Below are 23,311 nucleotides of genomic sequence, written 5' to 3' on the forward strand. Positions count from 1 at the left end.
AAATTAACGGTCTTTTTATAAAAATCTAATAGATTTTTGCAACAATTGGATGTTCCGACTACAATTTTATGATCGCAGAGTTTTATTAAATTTCTAATGCAATATCTAATATATTGACCAAAAAAAAATGCAATATCTAATAGTTGATTTTCTGATCGCAGCAGAGGGGTATGTAATTTAATTTGATTTTTATTGCATTTATTTGGTTTTATTGAGATGGAAATAGCATAATTGAAGCAGAACAAGCAAAGGTTAGTAGAATAATTAATTAAATTTGGTGATGTCATTTTCGTTTAATCCCTAAAAGTTTCTTTCCTCTCGGACGAGACACAGCAACCCCCATCTGAAACTCAAACTCACATTTCAGATTTATGACAATTATTGGTAATTGTATCGAGTGTACCAATAAGTGATGGCTGCCTCAATATTATTGGCAAAAAAAACGAGATGTCGTTATGAAAGTATGAAATAATCTTGCATTGTTGTGTTAAAAAGTTAAAACATATAACAACACATAGTTGACTTATGATATTATCATAACAATTGATTTATGATACAACATTTTTCTTATTCTTTTTTGACCAAGAATAAAAAATTTAAGGTAGATTTCTTTGTTTGATTGGAAATGGTCTCAAGTTCGTCCTCACATCACCTCTCATTAATTTTTGAGTGGATTAACACTAATTTGTGAGTATATTTAATGAAAATGAACTAAAATTAAGTTATATTAAGTGCATGAGTCCAACTAGTTGAACAACATAATGTGTCTACTCAACTTGCTTTAAAATTTTGTAAGAGAGAAAAAAAAAAAAAAAAACCTTTATCTTAGTTCAGTGCCCTTTTTTTTCTTGATCCAAGGTGAGTAACGTGCTTAAAACTTGGGATTCGTCTTTAAAAGCTTGGTGGCTTTTACCATATTTGAACATTTCTTCCATTAACATTGTTAAACAAATCCTACCGATTTGTTGCCAAGTTTTAGCCTTTAATTTGTTCAAAACCTAACGAAAACAGACACGGTGGTTCATTAAAAATGTCTATAAACACGCTCCCCAATTCGTAAACGAGAGGATCGTATGTCATTAGTGTTCGTGCGACAGACAATCTTGTATAATAATACAACAACAAAAAAAGCTAAATAATCAACATATAGTAACACAACCATTTACGAAAGTAAGCCGATTAATCCATGGAGGTGCACATGAAAAGTGAGTGCCGAAATGATACACTCTAGAGCAAGAAGTTAACTACTCGGACTGTGAACTAAACGATACACTCTTCAGAAAGGTTTATGGTAGCCTTCTACTTGAAAAAGAGTATGGACTAAAGCAGGGGTACTAAAGAATGGGAGTTTAACATACTTGCCGGCAAGAGCACACCTTACACACTCGAGCATGACTGAAACGTACACGAGTGCCACGACTGCCCAGTATTCTATGCCGAATGTGCCATTGAAGTGTATAAGCGGGAAAAAATTGCTCGAATACCAGACCACTTGCAGCATTGTCTCTAATAGCATTGCCATGATTACATGGTACCTGAAGAAGTGAGGCCACTCTTTTTTCTTCACCACTCCAAAATACGCCAAGAAGAAATATATCATTGTGAACCAATATGGCAACCTCTTTATTGCTCCTGGGACATAATAAACCAAGTCTCCAAACAATTCATAGTGTTCTGTGAAGGGTTGAATATAAAACCCGGTATCAGACATCTGCAGAGCGATTAAGTAGGGGAGACATGCTAAAGTTCTCCACCACCATTCTGGCTTCTCTTTCATCTTCGGAAAAGGTATACTGATGGAGTTACTCTTCTTTGCTTGTGTCAATGTTGAAGATTTCCGTTGTCTAGGTAACATGGATATGTTGTGTGACTGATCGCCTTGATTCCCTCTTAACAGTCTCAATGACGTAAAAGAAAGGTGCAAGTTTGGCAATCCTGAAAATTACATGTTTGGGATTATAAGGACATAAACAATCTCAAAGATGCTCCTATCTAAAAGGCATTGCTTCTGTTATACATGACATATTAAAAGAACTCATGGTAACACAAGCAACTGATTAATTTCAAATCAGGTTATATGAGAAACACGGATGATACTCGACACGAAACTTTGCATACCTTTCGGTGCCCAGGAATGCCGATTGTGGTTAGGTTGTTGTATACTCCTGCTACTTGACAGTATAGGCACTGCATTGAAGTTAGATCTGCATGCAACCCGGTTGGGCTTGTTCTGTCTTTTTAGATTCACATCCTTGTACCTAGTTAAAGACCAATATAATGTAATTGATTAACATGAGCTGGGAAACAATCATATAGACTTAGCAAAACTCCTGTTTCATTACTCCAATGCTGCTAATAATTTTCTCTATTCCAGACCAGAAAAAGAAAAGGTGGATCTCAAGACTGTTAATTGTTGTAATCTGGAAAAATACTCGAAACAACAAAACCAGTTAAAATCTGTCGTCCAACGCTCAGAAAAAGGGACTCATAGACTAAAATTCCAACACAATATATTTGTCATTGGAAAGTCGTTTCGATCCTCCAAATAATCTCAATTCTCAAGTGAACCAACTTTATGAGTTTTTGAAATTAGCTATGGCTTCCTTTAGCACTTACAAATAAGCGATTCACGAATGTCACACTCTGTGCCAGATTAGAAGTTCAAAGTGTAACTCTACCATAACCTTTAACCAAAAGCAAGGCTACTCAATACTCAAAAGTGTCCCCCACTTATACACTTAAAGCGCTAACTACTGATCGTTAATGCAAACGATAAATGATGACTTAATGGAATGAAAAAGTACTTAAAAATCAAATATCAAAGAATGTTAATCCTGCAAACATGACTGGGGAGACAGGGGAAGAAGGCATCCCACACCATAACAATTGAGTCAGCACAAAATTGCCAATAAAATTTGCCAAATGCCATACAAATCTGATTCACACACACAACTAATCACATTCCATTGCCTAGAAGATCTAAATCCATACCATACACCTACAAAGGGATTATCGATAACTAATTTCTAACCAGACCTACTTTTCGACCTTGAATTTAAAGTTGAGCTTACAAGAAGAGTGCTAAAATTACGAACCAAGATTCAGCTCATGTAACAAACCTCTAAACTACATTCAGAATCTCATAAATTCCCAGTTTTTCCCTCTTTCATAACATCAAAACTACGAAAATTCGAATTAAATTTTTCGTTCCTAAAAGTATAATCTACCACATTATGAACACAAATAATCCAGAAACGACCTACCACAGCTCAAACACTAGAATAATTAATTTAGATATATTACAACAAACACTATTAACAACCCTAAAAACAACCAAATTCTCCACTTCTCCAGGAATTAAGAAATCGAAAAGAGAAAAATGCACGACGCCAACAAAACCCAGAAATGGTTCCCTCTTCCGAATCTACTTTTCCAAAAAAGAAACGATTTTTAGCATAATACAACGTTTCTCCGGCGATTTTATATAAACAATCAGGTTTTTAATTTTTGGTTTCCAAATTTTGTTCATTTTCCCTTTGTTGTTGTCGTTGTTTGTAAATTTTGTGGTTTTCGGAGAACAAAAGAAGGTGTAGCTGCGAGGAGGAAGAAAACGTACCGGGACGCAGCCGGGGAGGCAAGAACGCTAAGACGGCAGCCCAAGGCGGTCGCCATGGCTTCTTGAGATGCGTTGTGGGTTCTCTCGCACTCTTAGAAACCCGGCGCAGTCTGCCTTTCTTTCCCCGCAAGTATATGGCCCACCCTGTTTAATAGAATTTCCACAGGGCTTTGTTGTAATAACCAAAAATTCAGGGGTCTGTGCGTACTTTTCCATTTTTAGTGGTGTACTTGGTTTTGTAAAGGAAAATTATCGTATTTCGTTTTACGGTAATTGTAGCTCAAGTGGTTCAAAACATTTATCAAGTTAGTTTGATGCTATTTGATTCTTCCCTTAGAGCAACCATTATTGTTGTCCTGAAAGTCCAATTTTTGGATAGTAAAAAAAAAAATATATATATATATATATATATTTTTTTTTTTTTTTGAATGAGGTAGGGGTAAGTTGAAGACGATAGTTGTTTCGAGAAAGAATTATGGAATTGGTCTAAAGAGAACATCAACTTTTTTGCACAAAATGATGTGATACCAATTAAATTTGTACTTTAATTTAAGTTGAAATTGATTAATAATTGTAGTAAAAATTTATATGATGCAAAAAGTGTCACATCATTTAGTGCAAAAAATGGTACAAATATTTGGTGTAAGTAGCACAACAGAAGAGTAATGCTCGATACACTAAATTTGTTCACCAAATCATGCACTAAATGATGTGAAACCAATAAAATTTGTACTTTAATCCAAGTTGAAATTTGATTACTATTTGTAATGAAAATTTGCATTGAGATAGCAAAAGGGCAAACAAACAGTATTAAAACGACAATCCATAACAATTACTTCACATCGTTCAAAATCACATCGGCTATGAAGCCAAGAGGTATATCTAACCCACGGACTAACAACTCCAAGGGCATAACGAGCAAGGCGATGGGCGATGCCATCGGCTTGAAGACGAACGTAGTGTACAAGAGTTTGGTGCATGAATTTGGTGCATGTTAGTCTAAACTATTCTAAGTTACTGACAATGTCATCAACCTCAGGTATAGAATTACAAGCACGCGTCTACATGAGGTTATTTATTCGATTCCTCTCTTCCTCAGTGTGTCATATTTGTCTTCTACTTTTCATAGTTGAAAGGGTAGGTGAAAGGGCATTTGCTCCGCCAAATATTCCCACCAACTAAAAGGGTAAGTGCGCAAGTTAGCAAGGAATTCTCATCTCATTTGTAAATATGGAAAATAATGGGCACCTTGAGAAAATTGCAGAATTTCGAGTCAATAGAACTTTTTGACATTCTGGACCCTTCTTGCTAAGAGCTACAGTAAATAGATTAAATAAATATCAACCAATTTCAGACATTAAATAATTCTTTACATGAAACGCTGCGTTTCATCCGATGTTCGACCAAAAAGTCCTATGCAGAGGAGAGGAGTTCTGGGATACGCTTGCACGACTTAGACGCTTCTTCCTGTATCTCCATGCTACTTGAATTCTCTTTGCTGCAAGACCTCTCCAATACGGTGACTCATACCTATCAAAACAGAAGAACACCATCTCTCACTACCAATAATAGTTCGACAACAAGACCGAGCGTTTGTTGTTTATTAAAGAACAAATTGTCGATATGTTATAGCTAATCTGTTTATATTGTTATGGCTAACAAAACGTACCAACATGTTAACGATGCATGAATGAGTTTGGTTTTGCTTAACTTTACGATTAAAATGTTGCCTCTAATGAATATTTCACTGGAGGTAAACAAGAGCAAAAAGCTATATTTGTTGAAACTTGAAATAGAAGAAACCTTATGGCTCCTTGCACTCGTGCATTCCGCAGGAATCTTGCAAAACGGCTAGTGAACTCTTCAAGATCTGCAGCTCGCAGCGAAAATGCTTCAACGTTACTTAAGCACCTTACCATCCTATTGCTCAACAATTTCCGACCAGGAATCCTGACTTTTTTTCCATCCACGAAACAAAACCATGTCGGATGAGTATGTAAGTTTAGGCATGTCACTACTAATTTGAGTCAACAAGATGTTTTTAAACCAGTGATAAATGAGTCAAAAGTGAAAACCATTGTTTACTGAAGGATGCTCGAGACGCCATGTGAGAAGTTCCTCGCCGCAAACATCTCCTTCGCATAACGAAACAACAATCCCATCCTCCCCAATGCTCTCTACTCTTCCGCGCACGATAAAAACCATCTTCTCAACTAGACCTCCAGGATAGAAGATCTTGCTTCCTTTGATGTATGTCTTTTGTTTTAGTTTCTCACAGATTGCATCCAAAACCGGGTCTTCTAGCAGGGTAAAAATCCGAACCTGCAAATTTATCTTGTAAGTTATGGGACAATAAACGGTGCATTAACAAAAATTTGGTAGCATTATATCCTAAAACCATGCCAATATTGTCTTATACGAGTGCAGCATCTAAAAGCAAAGAACGCGTAAGTAATGTAACCTCAGATTGACTACTCTGTTAGAATATATGATAGAGATCTTACTTTTTTCACAAATTTGAAGAGATGGCGTCGTATATCTCTTTGAAGGTCTTCGGGCAGATTCTCCAAAAGCATTTCTTCATTTACACCTCTAGTGGCGGACCAGTTATACCGTTCAGCTTGCCTTACTTGCCTACACACACGACGCAATACATTGGGTAAATTGCAGACGATTCATAAAAAATTGTGATAAAAGTTCTTCATTAACGAACATAACTATGTAATCATTGTGATTACTCTCAAAATTTTACAATGTGCACCGTGCACGCTATGACTATTTGGATCAAAGTTGAAGATAATTACAGAATGTTCTAGCTGATCTGCAAAGCAGTTAGAGTTTTTTTGAAATTTTTCGGGGATACCAGAACGCTCTGGAATTTAAGAGCACAGATTTGCTTATATCCGGCAGAACAATGATGCCAAACTTTAACGTACGAGGATATATTTGCATTACTTGGTGACTAGAATTTAAGCAAATTAAGTTATAATACAAACATACCTTCTCAGTTCTTCTGGAAAGTGGCGATAGCTCATCCACCATTCTACGTCACGACGTCGCAATAACATCTCAAATCTCCTGACAGAGAAAAAAACAAGGTGATCGTCACATTTCATGAAATTATACAGAACCACTGCTAATGATTCGTTTTTCATGTGTAGGTGATGCTTTTCGTTATTGGTACTATGTACGTACATCTAATCCAAGTCTGACAAACTTGTTGGTACTATTCTTACGTATGCCCTACATCAATACTTGCATAGATCTCCTTATTTTCAGTAAACGTCTGTTTTTATGAAGACATTCAACGAGCAGTGTGGTCGATATTACCTCTATCCCTTTCAAGCAGCTTGGGTATGTAGTAGATTTATGAAGTGAAAATAATAGTAAAAGTAGTACCTCCGTCCAAGAGACTGAAGAAAATTCTGCATATTTCCAATTAGAAGAGAAAAAAGCAAGAGGCCAAGTCCGATAATTGCCATGGTAAACAGGACTTCCCAAACAAAATAGCTTGGAACTTGATTTCCCGCCAGAGTGCTGATTTGCTTCATAAAACCAAATATGATAATATGTTAGCAGAAGGGTGCGTTCATTTCACCGGAGCAGAGTTGTAGCAAAAATTGATCAAATCATCAAATAAACTAACTATTAGTATAACGGAAATAACATACCTGGAATCCCCAAAACAATGAGTATACATATTTAGTTATTACGCTATCTGCAGTAGTGAGATCGACAGCTTTAACATAGATTCCATAGGCAAAACCCTCTTCACTAAAACAAGTAGTAGCATTCTCATTGTCTATCCAGTTCTCCCATTTCCATCCTTGCTCGCCAAACCCACAGTCTATGAATTTCATGCACAATTCACTGGGGATATCAGAGTTATGACATGCATTTCGAAGACATTGATTAACCCTCTGCGACAAGAAATGAGAATAAAAGGGGGGAAATTTAACAAATAATGAAACTCTTCATGCATGCAAGGGCCTCCACACACCTGTAAGCCAAAGAGGTACCAGCAGGATCCAACAACGTGGCCAGCCAACATGAAGGTGAGGAGGTTTATTATGAAGTTTGTCCGTGCTGACTCAAGCACAAATCCATATGGGGACTGACCAGCAAGCAGAGGTAGAAATCTATACAACCTGGGAATGTACTGGAAAAGAACTGCCATGCGTAGAAGATTCTTTGCGTCATTTGCTCCAGATGATCCGAAAAATTGTGGTAAAATAGCCAAAATTATGATCTGAAAAAAATTCAAAATCGCTAAATCATAGAAACAAGACAGTAGCAATATGAAATGAAGCATGTACAATTGGTGTCTGTGAAAAAAGGGAGAAGAACATAAAGCCTTACTTGAGGAAGCGGTAAAACGATAAACAAGTCAACGAGAAATTTTCCCTGGAGATAATGGAGAGCAATTTTCTTTGGTTGGTCCACTATCTCTCCAGCACCAACTACTCTAGACTCAGGAGCAACATAAGCCAACCTAAACTGCAAAGAATCACTTTCAAAAAATTAGTCGGACTCTATGTTAGACTGTAAACAATCTTGGAGGAAACTTCCCTGTAATAAGCTTCTATAACATATGAACCAGAAGAGGCTAGTAAAGCTACCGATTTAGAAACAACAGATTCACACGAAACACTTGTCTCAAAGCACGGTAAAGCATTTACCTGGAGAAGCATGTGCAAAAAGTATATCAAATCAGTTACTGTTCTGAAGAACACCATTATTGTGGTCAAGGGCTTGCTGATAACTAGGCACTTATATTCCTGTATTTTAAGAAAGTAAATACCAGACTTAGAAGAATTTGGCTTTATAATTCCAAACATCAAATAAATCTTCTATGGAAAAAGAGAAGGAAATGAGACGAACTTCTTGTGTAGGAATGAGGGAAACAAACCTTCCATGCAGATAACACGAAGAAAAACAAAGGGTCTATAAAAATCGCCACCAAGCAAGCTAAGACAAAGAATTTATTCCATTGTTGCACACCTTTAGTGTGAGGGCTCATGACTCCTGGAATACGTTGATTTAGAAAAGAGAAACATCTTCTAAACCAGCCTTTAGCATCGTCATAGAAAGAGATATGAATCTGCAGGATTCAAAAGACGTGAAACTGAAAATGCATAAAAGTTTTCAAATTAGCATTAGAAAGTTCCTAGAAGTATACAGATAACAAGACGGCAATCAACTGAAGCCACTCTATAAATATTTAGATTCTAGAACAAATCGACAACGAAACTCCTCGACTTCACGAATTCTCTGCACTCAAAATATGACATCTGACCTGCAGTATGAGCAATAAAGCAGACAAAATAGGTGCTTATGTACGTACGCGGTCCAAGAAAGTTCTCTCCTTTTAACCATTCTGCCTATAGTAGAGCATTCAACCTCAGATGAATGAATAATGTGCCTCTAACAAGTTACATTTTCTACATTAGCTCACAAGTTTCAAATAGTATTGGGCTATAATAAGCACATACAACAATGCAGTTAAAAAGAATTAAATTTGGTGTGGGAATACAAGGTGAGAAAAACAAAACCTTAGAATTGAAAAGCCTTGAAGCTTTTCGGTTTTCCTGCTTAGCTGATTTCAGACTCTGACGTGTTGAGCAAATTGTGCAATAAGAATCTTTGCACACTCGTAAATGCTGGAACGGAACGCATGCATGCATGAATGGACTTGAATGGTCTCCAAGTTCAGTTTCAGTTGCATTGGATCCCATTGAACTCATGGAAATGGAACTTGGCACATCCAGGGAAATGGATTCAAATTTCTGGAACTGAGAATCGGCATATTGATATGAGAATTGCGAATGTAGCATTGGTGCCTCGTCGTTTTCTGAAGCAGCCATTTCTCTTGAAGAAAGCATACAAAGGTATCAAATCAAAATTTAGTAATATATGCAGATTGGTTAGAGGAAGAGAGGAAAGTTTTAGATAGAAGGAAGTTTTATGCCAATACATGCAGATTGAGGCAGCACAATTTGAGACAATTTACTTGAATTCAACAACCCTAAATCAAACAATATAATAATAAGTTGGTTGTTCTTGTTCCTTTCACCCGAGTTCGGATCTCCCTCCCTCTAGATCACAGTAATTTAGAAAATATTTCAAACTAAAAATAAAAAACCCATAAGAAATTGACTTCATAATTTTGTTTGATTTCTCAGTTCTCACTTGGTCTTATGTATTAAGAAGAATAAAAGTGAACTGATCAACACCCCAAACCGTAAAACCAAGTACAAAGTGATTGCATGATATCCAGAAAGTTATAAGAACATAATTTTGTTCGATTTCTGTTTCCACACAAACAAAATACCAAATCAATGAAAATAATTACTAACAAAAATAAAGTATTTGAAAAATTAAATTAAACAATTAAAAACAAATTATTAAGCACAAACCCAATCAGAGCTGAATTCTCTTGACTATATGGAGTCCAAGGCAATTGAAGAGTGGAGCTTCCGATCTTATGTTTTTGTTTTTGGATCAAATATGTGATGGGAAGCAAAAGCAAAGAAAACAATTCATGGTCTCGTCGTATCCAAAATAGGAAAGAAAAAATAAGTAATTCACAACCTAAAAATCGTATATTTCCGGAATGAATGAGATTATATCCATTAATCTACAAGATTATTAAAAATTATGTTTTCCTTTTTAAATTTCTCTTTGTTTCTTTCACATGACCAAGTCCCATCTATGAATGGAAGAAATTTGAATTCTACTATTTTATTCTACATATGGCTTTGCTTTTTCTGGCCTGGTTATCTGTGAGTTTGACAAAAATTAAAGAGTGAGATGTCAAATGGGTACATCTTGGCGCGTTAAGAAAATTATTTTTTGGATTCTCTTAAGTTTCAAGTAAATAATGGTATCTTAACACGAAAAACAAAAGGAAAATAATGTTGTCAAACTCAAGGCACGTCTTGGGTTCAGCGTTGGTTAAGGCTGAAATGTCTCTATAAGTTTTTCAACCAAAAAAGATGTTGTTGCGAAGCCACCAATTAGTTCATTTTTAAAAGAGAAAAAAAAATAATGATGTAAAACTCAATTGCTCCTCTAATTTGGAGTATCATTATCATACAATAAAATTTATTGAAGATCATCATGTGTCACACAAATTGAAATAAGATTAGAGAAGTTAAAATTAAATTCTAGGATTGTTTTCTCACAACCCACATATTATTGAATACATCTGAAATACTAAATATACCCCACATCTATTTTTTTAATTAAAATTTATCTTCATACACCCCCACATACTTTCTCTTATACCCTTACACCCTCATTTTCTAGATACACCTCACATCAATCTCGCATACTCCGTAGTTTTATAATGTCCTATATATGTGTTTCAATTCTTAGATGTGATGATCAAAGTCAAATTACAAAACTTGGTTTGGAAAAATTATGTCATTTCGATTAGGTACCATATGTCCTTGCTTAAGCCTATGAACCTTTATGTAATACTTTAAATTTGATGGTAGCGAGTTTAATGATGATGTTAAACAGACCTTACCTTCTGAAAATAAATATCATTCTCAAATAATGAAAAACATGTCCAGAGAAGAAGAAATCGCCTATGTAGCATTGGCAGCGAAACAAAGTGAAATCTCATGTGCTTCTGCATTAAAGATTTGTGGACATTTGAATTCAATTTAAAACGCAGTTCATAATAATCAGGCGTACCGGGTAGTGGTTGGCATTGGATTAGATCACAATAGTGTTAGTTCACCTAGTAAAGACATTTTGAATATTATACCCTTACTAATTTTTTCTTAATCTGCTTATTAATCTGGTAATTGGTATTTGTTAAAAGTAACGAGTTTACCAGTTGCCAGATTATAAAGGGGTTCTATATTGCTTTCTTCCAACCTTTCTAGAACAAGTTAATTATGCACTGATTTTGTTAATTTCTTATTGGTGAAGATTTTTCTGTCATTTGATGTAGCAAATGATGATAGAAAGATGTTCATCAATTGTGTTTATTGATTGAAACAAGCCTTTGGCTTCTTGTATTAGTGATTTTGGAATGAAAGAGGACCTTATCTGCTAAGCGAGAGTGCAAACCACGAAGGTTCATATTCTCACTGTATGCTATAGGCGAGTTTGGTCGCAGTGAAGTTGATCTGGTAGTTCTACTACTGGAGGTGAGCTGTTTGAGTTTGTTGAATCTATTATTAAATGGTGCTTTGGGATCGTAAGGTAATTTGGTGCCACAGTGACCTTCTCTGTAGTGTCCTAGTAGAAGCATATGGTTGCTTTGAGAGTTTTCATCCATCACATAATATACACAAAAATTGTTTCCCTGTCCTATATATCGTTGTATTCTTTGGTTTCTATCGATCCTCTTCCTTTTGTGTGTTGTGTCTTGCAAATTTGTTCATCATGCGTATATAAGCTTGTATCATGCGTGTGTGTACGGTCGGTGTGTATTCTTCACATTTAATTAATAAACTATGATCGGCTTTTTGGTTAGGTTAAACGACAATTAAACAGGGCAACCGAACCATTGACTGGTCCAGTTTGGTTTTATTACCAAAAGCTTGGTAGGTTTTGTTAGTTTTTGACGACAGATTTTCCCACCCCGCAAAAAAAAAGAGGAAAGATGAAAAATAGAAAATTTTGAAGGCAATATCCTGTTGCTCTCATACTGCAACAATTAGCAAACTAGGTAAGGTTAAATCCAAGAACTGAAACTACAACGACTCAAGTAGAACTTGCTCAATGTACGTGGACTAGTACTAGGGCCGGCCTTGAGAATTTAGGGGCCCTGTGCAAGATTTAGATGGAGGCCCTTCATTTTTTTTAATACTGTATTTTCTTTGTTATTGCAAAGCTTAAAAATAGCAAAATAGTTCTACAAGGATTTGAACCCAAGCCGTGTACAAGAAGATTGAAGACCTGCACCACTAGCGCTAGTATGATAATTATTATTATCTTGCACATTTAAGTATATAATATGTATTTGTTTAAATGTAAAGAAAATTTGCGGCCCTTGCGAATCGGGGCATGTGTGGTGGCACATTTTGCACACCCTCAGGGCTGGCTCTGATCAGTACCTATTTTATTTAGGCCGACCTCCTTTACAAAGAGAGAAAAAAAAGAACAAAGAAGGACGGTAATTTTTACGCTCTCTTCTCAACTAGTCCATTTGCTTTGTTCTTTGATTCTCCATTTCGTAAGGCTTCGAAAAAGGAAGAAGTGCATGAGAAAAAAGAGTGCGCAAACTTCAATTTCCATTAACAAAGATTGGCCATTTTTCCTTTTGGGGGTTCTATATAAGCCCTTAGCTAGCCTTGTCCGTCACCACTATCCACACATATTCAACTTTCAACATGCCCCGCACATGTGGCCGAACGTGGACAACAAGTGGGTGATACGTGAGCACGTTTGGAATTCTTAATTATGTCCCTCGAAAATATGGATTTCAGTAACTTGGAATTCTTAACTCTTAAACTTCATGTGCGTTATGAAACGTAAAATTTTCAATTTCGACCCTCAAATCCTAGGAGTTTTTAGGTGTCACAAATAGAAGTCATAATACTGTGAGTTTTAACTTAATCCCGAATCCCTTCGCTTTCTTATCGTAAATAATGTCCTAACCACTATTGAAACCATTTTCTTTTTCTATTAGGATTTGGCGATGCATCAGATGATTAACTCTGTACCTTTTCCTGTTTCCAAAAGGATTACTTATTGATTGTATTGTATTTATTTCTTATTCCGCCATAGAAAACCAAGGGAGAGTTGTTTCCGATTAGGAACAGGAGTTGAAAACGATTGATCTGTTAAAAATTGGCATTTGGAAGAGAGTAGGAAAAGCCTTCTGGTTATCAATATAGAAGCTTGGCTTTTTTTTTTATTTCTGTCTTCGCAATTTTACACCCTTCCATCCTTCTTCTTACTCATCAGGTTTCTCAATGTGTTTTTGTTTCTACTAAAATCGCACAGTATCAGGTTACTGAGTGTCCTCTTGTTTTGATCTGTTCACTGCGAGCGCCGTTTTGCAAAAAGAGACACCACTATGATTAAGAGAAAAGCCGAAGCTTGTAACGATATCAGAATCATAAATAAAAAGATCAAAAGCCAGGATCAGAATCATGACATTCAAAACCAACATGGTACGGCCGTGGTCACACGCGAGTTTGAATTACCCGACCTTGTTGTCTCCCAAGTTCTCATTCTCCTCCCCACCAAACTCGCTGTTCGGGCCAGCATTCTTTCCAGGCAATGGGAACGGGTGTGGTCTTCGATCCCAGTCTTAGTTTTCAATGAGTATGAGGAGCCAGGCAGTGATTGGCACACCCTCGAGCACAAATTGTTCATTGACTTCTTGAAAAAGTGCTTGAAGCGTCGCGAGAAAGATAAATACACCGTGGACAAGCTTACACTTCACATGAGGTATGGCGGAGGGAGAGGAAGCACGGCTATCATAGATAAGTGGACGAGTTTTGCTGTTGAGAGAAACATTAAAGAGATAGACATCATTCTTAAGAGAAAACTTGGCCCTGATAAAAATGCCATATACAAATTATCGCAAACCATTCTCAATGCAAAGTCTTTAACTACACTAAATTTAGAGAATGTGAGAATAGTGGACAATATGAGTTGTATAAGCCTTCCGTCTTTGGAATCTATGTCCCTCACGACCGTAGTGTTGAGTAAACTTGGATTCATCCAACTAATTTCTGGGTGCCCTTCCATTGAGTATTTGTCGTTAAATCAATGTAGATTAAAGGATGATGTGAAGATTTCGAGTTTGAGCATCAAATCCTTGAAAGTTGTTCAATGTAGCATTGTGGGAATGGAAATTGAAGCAAGAGGCCAAGTCCGATAATTGCCATGGTAAACAGGACTTCCCAAACAAAATAGCTTGGAACTTGATTTCCCGCCAGAGTGCTGATTTGCTTCATAAAACCAAATATGATAATATGTTAGCAGAAGGGTGCGTTCATTTCACCGGAGCAGAGTTGTAGCAAAAATTGATCAAATCATCAAATAAACTAACTATTAGTATAACGGAAATAACATACCTGGAATCCCCAAAACAATGAGTATACATATTTAGTTATTACGCTATCTGCAGTAGTGAGATCGACAGCTTTAACATAGATTCCATAGGCAAAACCCTCTTCACTAAAACAAGTAGTAGCATTCTCATTGTCTATCCAGTTCGCCCATTTCCATCCTTGCTCACCAAACCCACAGTCTATGAATTTCATGCACAATTCACTGGGGATATCAGAGTTATGACATGCATTTCGAAGACATTGATTAACCCTCTGCGACAAGAAATGAGAATAAAAGGGGGGAAATTTAACAAATAATGAAACTCTTCATGCATGCAAGGGCCTCCACACACCTGTAAGCCAAAGAGGTACCAGCAGGATCCAACAACGTGGCCAGCCAACATGAAGGTGAGGAGGTTTATTATGAAGTTTGTCCGTGCTGACTCAAGCACAAATCCATATGGGGACTGACCAGCAAGCAGAGGTAGAAATCTATACAACCTGGGAATGTACTGGAAAAGAACTGCCATGCGTAGAAGATTCTTTGCGTCATTTGCTCCAGATGATCCGAAAAATTGTGGTAAAATAGCCAAAATTATGATCTGAAAACAATTCAAAATCGCTAAATCATAGAAACAAGACAGTAGCAATATGAAATGAAGCATGTACAATTGGCGTCTGTGAAAAAAGGGAGAAGAACATAAAGCCTTACTTGAGGAAGCGGTAAAACGATAAACAAGTCAACGAGAAATTTTCCCTGGAGATAATGGAGAGCAATTTTCTTTGGTTGGTCCACTATCTCTCCAGCACCAACTACTCTAGACTCAGGAGCAACATAAGCCAACCTAAACTGCAAAGAATCACTTTCAAAAAATTAGTCGGACTCTAAGTTAGACTGTAAACAATCTTGGAGGAAACTTCCCTGTAATAAGCTTCTATAACATATGAACCAGAAGAGGGTAGTAAAGCTACCAATTTAGAAACAACAGATTCACACAAAAGACTTGTCTCAAAGCACGGTAAAGCATTTACCTGGAGAAGCATGTGCAAAAAGTATATCAAATCAGTTACTGTTCTGAAGAACACCATTATTGTGGTCAAGGGCTTGCTGATAACTAGGCACTTATATTCCTGTATTTTAAGAAAGTAAATACCAGACTTAGAAGAATTTGGCTTTATAATTCCAAACATCAAATAAATCTTCTATGGAAAAAGAGAAGGAAATGAGACGAACTTCTTGTGTAGGAATGAGGGAAACAAACCTTCCACGCAGATAACACGAAGAAAAACAAAGGGTCTATAAAAATCGCCACCAAGCAAGCTAAGACAAAGAATTTATTCCATTGTTGCACACCTTTAGTGTGAGGGCTCATGACTCCTGGAATACGTTGATTTAGAAAAGAGAAACATCTTCTAAACCACCCTTTAGCATCGTCATAGAAAGAGATATGAATCTGCAGGATTCAAAAGACATGAAACTGAAAATGCATAAAAGTTTTCAAACTAGCATTAGAAAGTTCCTAGAAGTAAACAGATAACAAGACGGCAATCAACTGTGTTGAATTATAAGTATTTGAGCTGAAAAGTTTTTTAGAATAAGTTTCTGTTTTGAATTGGTGTATTCACTTGTGCAAATGAGGCAAAGTGTAAATGTCTAGTTTTGTAAAAAGGCCATGAGTGCCATGTGTTGAGTGATCCATGAGATTAAAAAGATGTGTGTCTAGGATGAAATGTAGTGTATGTGTGGTCCCAAGTGCTAGGACATCAGTTATGTAAAAGCATGTGCTTCGTGTTTTTTCATTAACATAGAAAAATATTCCTCTGTAATTTGACAGAGAGTAGAAGAAAACTATTCATCTTCCATTGTGTTCTTCGGTTTGTTTTTGCTCTTAGTTAAGCTTCCTTTCTTAAGTTTAAATCTCTTAAATTCAGAAACACTAACATGGCCTCAGAGCCTGGTTGGATTTAACAATCTGGGCGTAAATCTGTGAAGTTGTCGAGCTCAATCGAAGCTCTCTTGAAACTCTGTGAAGGTTGTCGATTCAGATCAAAACCATGTCTGGATCTGGAGGCTCGGAAGTGAGGACTCCAATCTTCTCCGGTGAGAACTACGAGTTCTGGAGAATCAAAATGGTGACAATCTTCAAATCACATGGGTTGTGGAATCTGGTGGAGAAATGAGTTAAAACGTCGGATCCGAAGAAGAAGAAGTCTGAAGGATCGTCGGAGGATGATGGAGATGAAGAAATGTCAGCTGTGTTGATGCAAGACGCAAAGGCTTTGGGAATCATTCAGAATGCAGTCTCGGATCAAATCTTCCCTCGAATCGCCAATGCCGAGTCAGCGAAGATGGCATGGGATTTGTTGTATGGAGAGTATCATGGTGGTGATCAGGTACGATCTGTGAAATTGCAGAATCTTAGAAGAGAATTTGAATATGCTAGGATGCGAGATGATGAGTCTTTGTCTAGCTATCTTACACGGTTGAATGATCTAATAAATCAGATGAGAACATTTGGTGAATCTTTGTCGAATGAGAGACTAGTGCAGAAGGTCCTGATAAGTCTTAGCAAACCTTATGATTCTATCTGTTTGGTTATAGAAAATACAAAGTGCTTAGAGACTGTGGAATTGCAGGAAGTAGTTGCAATCTTAAAGAGTCAAGAACAACGGTTCGATTTGCATATGGTTGATGCAAATGAGAGAGCATTCTCTTCACTCTCAGTGAATCCAAAGGAGCAGAACAAGAGTGGTGGTCATTCGAGTTCATCTAGAACTCAGAGAAATTGGAATTCTAAAGGCAAGAAATGGGAATCAAAACCCAAATTTCAGCAGAAATCTCCTCTGCACAATTATCAGAGTGCAAATGCACCTCAGTCTGTGGGTCAGGAGGTTGCAAAGCCTCAGTGCAAAGTGTGTTCTAAGTATCACTTTGGTGAGTGTAGATACAAAGGGAAACCAAAGTGTTTCAACTGTGATAAATTTGGGCATTGGGCTAGGGAGTGTAATGTAGGCAGGTCAGTGCAAAAGGCAAATAATGCAAGTCAACTGGAGATGACAGGAAATCTGTTTTATGCAAACAACACTGTCACAGAACCAAAGGTGAATGGAGAGTGGTATGTAGACAGTGGTTGTAGCAATCACATGACAGGAAATGTCGATTTGCTTGTTGAGGTTAGAACCAATGTAGCTGGTAAAGTCCAAATGCCAACTGGAGATCTTGTGAATGTTGCAGGAATGGGATGTTTAGTTATTGATACAAATAAAGGGAGAAAATATGTTAGAGAAGTAATGTATCTTCCCGGGTTAAAGGAGAACTTACTCAGTGTTGGTCAGATGGATGAACATGGATACTTCTTGGTGTTTGGAGGTGGAATGTGCAATGTGTATGATGGTCCATCACTAGAATGCTTGGTTATGAGAGTGAAAAAGAAAGTAAATAGGTGTTATCCACTGACTTTGTTCTCTGAAAATCAAATGGTGCTGAAAGCAAGTGTTACTCACTCCACTAAGATTTGGCACAGGAGATTTGGACATCTACATTTTGGTGGTCTCAAACAATTGAGAGACAAGGAAATGGTACATGGTTTGCCACAGCTTGCAGAGTACAATGGAGTCTGTGAAGGATGCCAATTTGGTAAACAGCACAGAGAAGAATTCCCTAGAAATCAGGTGTATAGAGCAACTGCTCCACTTGAATTGATTCATGTCGATTTGTGTGGACCTATGAAGACTGAGTCACTTGCTGGAAATAAGTATTTCATGCTGCTGATAGATGATTTTACCAGAATGATTTGGGTCTATTTCTTGAGATATAAGTCAGATGCGTTCAACTGTTTTAAGAAATTCAAAGCTATGGCAGAATTACAAAGTGGTTTCAAGATTAAAACATTGAGAAGTGACAGAGGAGGGGAGTTCAAGTCTGCAGAATTTGATCAGTTCTGTGAGAAAGAAGGTTTACAAAGACAGCTTACTCTTGCATATACTCCACAACAAAATGGAGTAGTGGAAAGAAAGAACAGAACAGTGATTGAAATGGCGAAATCTATGTTGCATGAGAAGAGGATGCCATACTTTCTCTGGGCAGAAGCTGTGCATACATCTGTGTATATTCTGAATAGATGCCCCACAAAGGCCTTAAACAACATTACACCTTTTGAAGCTTATTCTGGTAGAAAGCCAGGAATAGCTCATCTGAGAGTATTTGGATCTCTGTGTTATGTTCATGTTCCAAGTGAACAGAGACATAAACTAGAACCAAAAAGTCTAAAAGGAGTATTTGTGGGGTATGCAACTTGTGAGAAGGGGTATAAGGTGTTTGATCCATTATCTAAGAAGTTGTTCTTGTCAAGAGACATTGTGTTTGATGAAGAAGCTGTCTGGAATTGGGAAGAGAACTCAGGGTCAACATTTCTTAATACTGGAAGTTTCATGCACAGTGATATAAGCACAGAGAGTAATGACAGAATGGTGTTGTCCCCTACATCACCTATTCTATCTCAGTCTAGAAGAACTCTTAATAGTGAAGACTATGAATCTGAATCAAGGTCACCTATCTTAGGTGAATCTTCAAGCATGTCAAATGCAATTGAAGGAAAAAATCAAGCATTTGACAATACACCTTTGAAATGGAGAAATCTGAATGATGTATTGGCTCAATGTAATCTGTGTATCATGGATCCAGAGAAGTATGAGGATGCCAAACAAGATGAGTCTTGGTTAAAAGCTATGGAGGATGAGCTGTTTATGATTGAAAAGAATAGCACCTGGAAGCTTGTTGACAGACCAACTGAAAAGCCTGTCATAGGGGTTAAATGGGTTTACAAAACCAAATTAAACCTTGATGGTTCAATGTTGAAGAATAAAGCCAGGCTGGTGGCAAAAGGCTATGCACAAAAGCCTGGTTTGGACTACAATGAGACTTATGCACCGGTTGCTAGGTTGGATACCATTAGAACCTTAATAGCTTTGGCTGCACAAAAGAGCTGGAAACTGTATCAACTAGATGTGAAATCGGCTTTTTTGAATGGAGTTCTACAAGAAGATGTCTATGTTGAGCAGCCTGAAGGTTTTGTAGTAAAAGGCAAGGAAGAAATGGTGTACAAACTTCATAAGGCCCTCTATGGTCTAAAACAAGCTCCGAGAGCTTGGTATGGAGAGATAGACAGTTATTTCTCACAGTGTGGTTTCAAGAAAAGCTTGAGTGAACCAACACTGTATATAAAAGCAAGGGGAGAGGATATTCTGATTGTCTCTATCTATGTAGACGATATTGTCTACACTGGCAATTGCAAACCAATGCTAGAAGAGTTCAAAGAAGATATGAAAATGAAGTATGAGATGACAGATTTAGGTCTCCTTCACCACTTCCTTGGGATGGGAGTGATACAAACTGATTCCTGCATCTTCATTAATCAGAAGAAGTATGCTAGCTCTTTACTGAGCAAATTTGGTTTAAATGAAGCAAAGACTGTCTCAACTCCTTTGGTAGCTACGGAAAAATTGTCTAAAGATGATGGAAGTGGATCTGCAAGTGATGAATTGTATAGGAGCATTGTGGGAAGCCTTCTATATCTCACTGCTACAAGGCCGGATATAATGTATGCAGCTAGTTTATTGGCAAGGTACATGCATTGTCCTACCAATAGACACTATGGGACTGCAAAGAGAGTACTCAGATACATCAAGGGAACTCTGGATTATGGCTTGGAGTATGTGAAAGGAAGAAAATCATGTTTAATTGGCTTCTGTGATAGTGATTGGGGAGGTTCATTGGAAGACAGCAAAAGCACATCAGGATATGCATTCTCCTTTGGCAGTGGTGTGTTCTCTTGGGCTTCTGTCAAACAAAACTGTGTGGCATTGTCCACAGCAGAAGCAGAGTACATAAGCGCATCCGAAGCCACAACACAAGCAATATGGCTGAGATTTGTCTTGGAAGATTTTGGAGAATTACAAACTGTAGCCACTCCTCTTCACTGTGATAACACATCTGCCATTGCTATCACAAAGAATTCTGTGTTCCATCAAAAGACAAAACACATTGATAGGAGGTATCACTTCATTAAGGATGCACTGCAAGAAGGAATCATTGATTTGATATACTGTCCCACTGAAGAACAGATTGCAGATATCTTCACAAAACCTTTGGCTAAGGATCGGTTCAACTTTCTCAGGGATATGCTTGGTGTGAAATCAGCTCAAAACTTAAAGGGGAGTGTTGAATTATAAGTATTTGAGCTGAAAAGTTTTTTAGAATAAGTTTCTGTTTTGAATTGGTGTATTCACTTGTGCAAATGAGGCAAAGTGTAAATGTCTAGTTTTGTAAAAAGGCCATGAGTGCCATGTGTTGAGTGATCCATGAGATTAGAAAGATGTGTGTCTAGGATGAAATGTAGTGTATGTGTGGTCCCAAGTGCTAGGACATCAGTTATGTAAAAGCATGTGCTTCGTGTTTTTTCATTAACATAGAAAAATATTCCTCTGTAATTTGACAGAGAGTAGAAGAAAACTATTCATCTTCCATTGTGTTCTTCGGTTTGTTTTTGCTCTTAGTTAAGCTTCCTTTCTTAAGTTTAAATCTCTTAAATTCAGAAACACTAACAAACTGAAGCCACTCTATAAATATTTAGATTCTAGAACCAATCGACAACGAAACTCCTGGACTTCACGAATTCTCTGCACTCAAAATATGACATCTGACCTGCAGTATGAGCAATAAAGCAGACAAAATAGGTGCTTATGTACATACGCGGTCCAAGAAAGTTCTCTCCTTTTAACCATTCTGCCTATAGTAGAGCATTCAACCTCAGATGAATGACTAATGTGCCTCTAACAAGTTACATTTTCTACATTAGCTCACAAGTTTCAAATAGTATGGGGCTATAATAAGCACATACAACAATGCAGTTAAAAAGAACTAAATTTGGTGTGAGAATACAAGGTGAGAAAAACAAAACCTTAGAATTGAAAAGCCTTGAAGCTTTTCGGTTTTCCTGCTTAGCTGATTTCAGACTCTGACGTGTTGAGCAAATTGTGCAATAAGAATCTTTGCACACTCGTAAATGCTGGAACGGAACACATGCATGCATGAATGGACTTGAATGGTCTCCAAGTTCAGTTTCAGTTGCATTGGATCCCATTGAACTCATAGAAATGGAACTTGGCACATCCAGGGAAATGGATTCAAATTTCTGGAACTGAGAATCGGCATATTGATATGAGAATTGCGAATGTAGCATTGGTGCCTCGTCGTTTTCTGAAGCAGCCATTTCTCTTGAAGAAAGCATACAAAGGTATCAAATCAAAATTTAGTAATATATGCAGATTGGTTAGAGGAAGAGAGGAAAGTTTTCGATAGAAGGAAGTTTTATGCCAATACATGCAGATTGTGGCAGAACAATCTGAGACAATTTACTTGAATTCAACAACCCTAAATCAAACAATATAATAATAAGTTGGTTGTTCTTGTCCCCTTCACCCGAGTTCGGATCTCCCTCCCTCTAGATCACAGTAATTTAGAAAATGTTTCATACCAAAAATAAAAAACCCATCAGAAATTGACTTCATAATTTTGTTTGATTTCTCAGTTCTCACTTGGTCTTATGTATTAAGAAGAATAAAAGTGAACTAATCAACACCCTAAACCCTAAAACCAAGTACAAAGTGATTGCATGATATCCAGAAAGTTATAAGAACATAATTTTGTTTGATTTTTGTTTCCACACAAACAAAATACCAAATCAATGAAAATAATTACTAACAAAAATAAAGTATTTGAAAAATTAAATTAAACAATTAAAAACAAATTATTAAGCACAAACCCAATCAGAGCTGAATTCTCTTGACTATTGAGTACAAGGCAATTGAAGAGTGGAGCTTCCGAACTTATGTTTTTGTTTTTTGATCAAACATGTGATGGGAAGGCAAAAGCAAAGAAAACAATTCATGGTCTCGTTGTATCCAAAGTAGGAAAGAAAAAAAAAAGAGTAATTCACAACCTAAAAATCGTATATTTCCAGAATGAATGAGATTATATCCATTAATCTACAAGATTATTAAAAATTATGTTTTCCTTTTTAAAATTATCTTTGTTTCTTTCACATGACCAAGTCCCATGTATGAAAATGGAAGAAATTTGAATTCTTTTATTTTATTCTACATATGGCTTTGCTTTTTCTGGCCTAGTTATCTGTGAGTTTGACAAAAATTAAAGAGTGAGATATCAAATGGGTACATCTTGGCACGTTAAGAAATTTATTTTTGGATTCTCTTAAGTTTCAAGTAAATAATGGTATCTTAACGCGAAAAACAATAGGTAAATAATGTTGTCAAACTCAAGGCACATCCTGGGTTCAACGTTGGTTAGGGTTGAAATGTGTTTGTAAGTCTTTCGATCCCAAAAAGATGTCATTGCTAAGCCACTAACTAGTTCATTTATAAAAGAGAAAAAAAATAATGATGTAAAACTCAATTGCTCCTCTAATTTGGAGTATCAGTATCATACAATAAAATTTATTGAAGATCATGTGTCACACAAATTGAAATAAGATTAGCGAAGTTAAAATTAAATTCTAGGATTGTTTTATTCACAACCCATATGTTATTGAATACATTTGAAATACTAAATATACCCCACATCTATTTTTTCAATTAAAATTTATCTTCATAC

The 23,311-nt window shown here is 36.7% G+C and overlaps 2 protein-coding genes across 4 annotated transcripts; both read right to left on the reverse strand.

Annotated features, from left to right (window-relative positions):
- Positions 1 to 1,161: 1,161 nt before the first annotated feature.
- Positions 1,162 to 3,735, reverse strand: LOC126634201 (protein TIC 20-IV, chloroplastic-like). The gene is made up of 3 exons (XM_050304696.1): positions 3,617 to 3,735; positions 2,119 to 2,258; positions 1,162 to 1,935 (listed from the first exon to the last, which is right to left on the reverse strand). The coding sequence occupies exons 1-3, from the start codon at positions 3,670 to 3,672 to the stop codon at positions 1,277 to 1,279; spliced, it is 855 nt and encodes a 284-aa protein (XP_050160653.1). The 5' UTR covers positions 3,673 to 3,735; the 3' UTR covers positions 1,162 to 1,276.
- A 1,183-nt stretch (positions 3,736 to 4,918) lies between these two features.
- On the reverse strand, positions 4,919 to 22,623 carry LOC126634122 (probable cyclic nucleotide-gated ion channel 20, chloroplastic). Of its 3 annotated transcripts, none has more exons than XM_050304611.1 (13): positions 22,464 to 22,623; positions 21,600 to 21,915; positions 8,526 to 8,717; positions 8,296 to 8,394; positions 7,976 to 8,113; positions 7,617 to 7,865; positions 7,288 to 7,536; positions 7,016 to 7,161; positions 6,617 to 6,694; positions 6,121 to 6,250; positions 5,692 to 5,938; positions 5,420 to 5,570; positions 4,919 to 5,146 (listed from the first exon to the last, which is right to left on the reverse strand). In XM_050304611.1, the coding sequence occupies exons 2-13, from the start codon at positions 21,909 to 21,911 to the stop codon at positions 5,005 to 5,007; spliced, it is 2,133 nt and encodes a 710-aa protein (XP_050160568.1). In that variant the 5' UTR covers positions 21,912 to 21,915; positions 22,464 to 22,623; the 3' UTR covers positions 4,919 to 5,004. The 3 variants fall into 3 exon arrangements, with proteins under 3 accessions (XP_050160568.1, XP_050160567.1, XP_050160566.1); XM_050304610.1 differs by lacking the exon at positions 21,600 to 21,915 and adding an exon at positions 9,169 to 9,484 and having other exon boundaries at positions 22,464 to 22,622; XM_050304609.1 differs by lacking the exons at positions 21,600 to 21,915; positions 22,464 to 22,623 and adding exons at positions 9,169 to 9,484; positions 10,033 to 10,190.
- Between the last annotated feature and the right edge of the window lie 688 nt (positions 22,624 to 23,311).

This window comes from Malus sylvestris, chromosome 9, assembly GCF_916048215.2.
Source record: "Malus sylvestris chromosome 9, drMalSylv7.2, whole genome shotgun sequence".
Taxonomy (NCBI): Eukaryota; Viridiplantae; Streptophyta; class Magnoliopsida; order Rosales; family Rosaceae; genus Malus; species Malus sylvestris.

Bases quoted from the DNA above. Each gene is read 5' to 3' on its own strand.
- LOC126634201 (XM_050304696.1), bottom strand. From the start codon at position 3,672: ATGGCGACCGCCTTGGGCTGCCGTCTTAGCGTTCTTGCCTCCCCGGCT. The intron at 2,259-3,616 runs GTACGTTTTCTT...GTCTTTAACTAG, and splicing joins GCCTCCCCGGCTGCGTCCCG to GTACAAGGATGTGAATCTAA. The intron at 1,936-2,118 runs GTATGCAAAGTT...TGTAATTTTCAG, and splicing joins GCATTCCTGGGCACCGAAAG to GATTGCCAAACTTGCACCTT.
- LOC126634122 (XM_050304611.1), bottom strand. From the start codon at position 21,911: ATGGCTGCTTCAGAAAACGACGAGGCACCAATGCTACATTCGCAATTC. The intron at 7,537-7,616 runs GTGTGTGGAGGC...TTCTTGTCGCAG, and splicing joins GGTACCTCTTTGGCTTACAG to AGGGTTAATCAATGTCTTCG. The intron at 5,571-5,691 runs GTTTTCACTTTT...ATGGAAAAAAAG, and splicing joins GCATCCTTCAGTAAACAATG to TCAGGATTCCTGGTCGGAAA.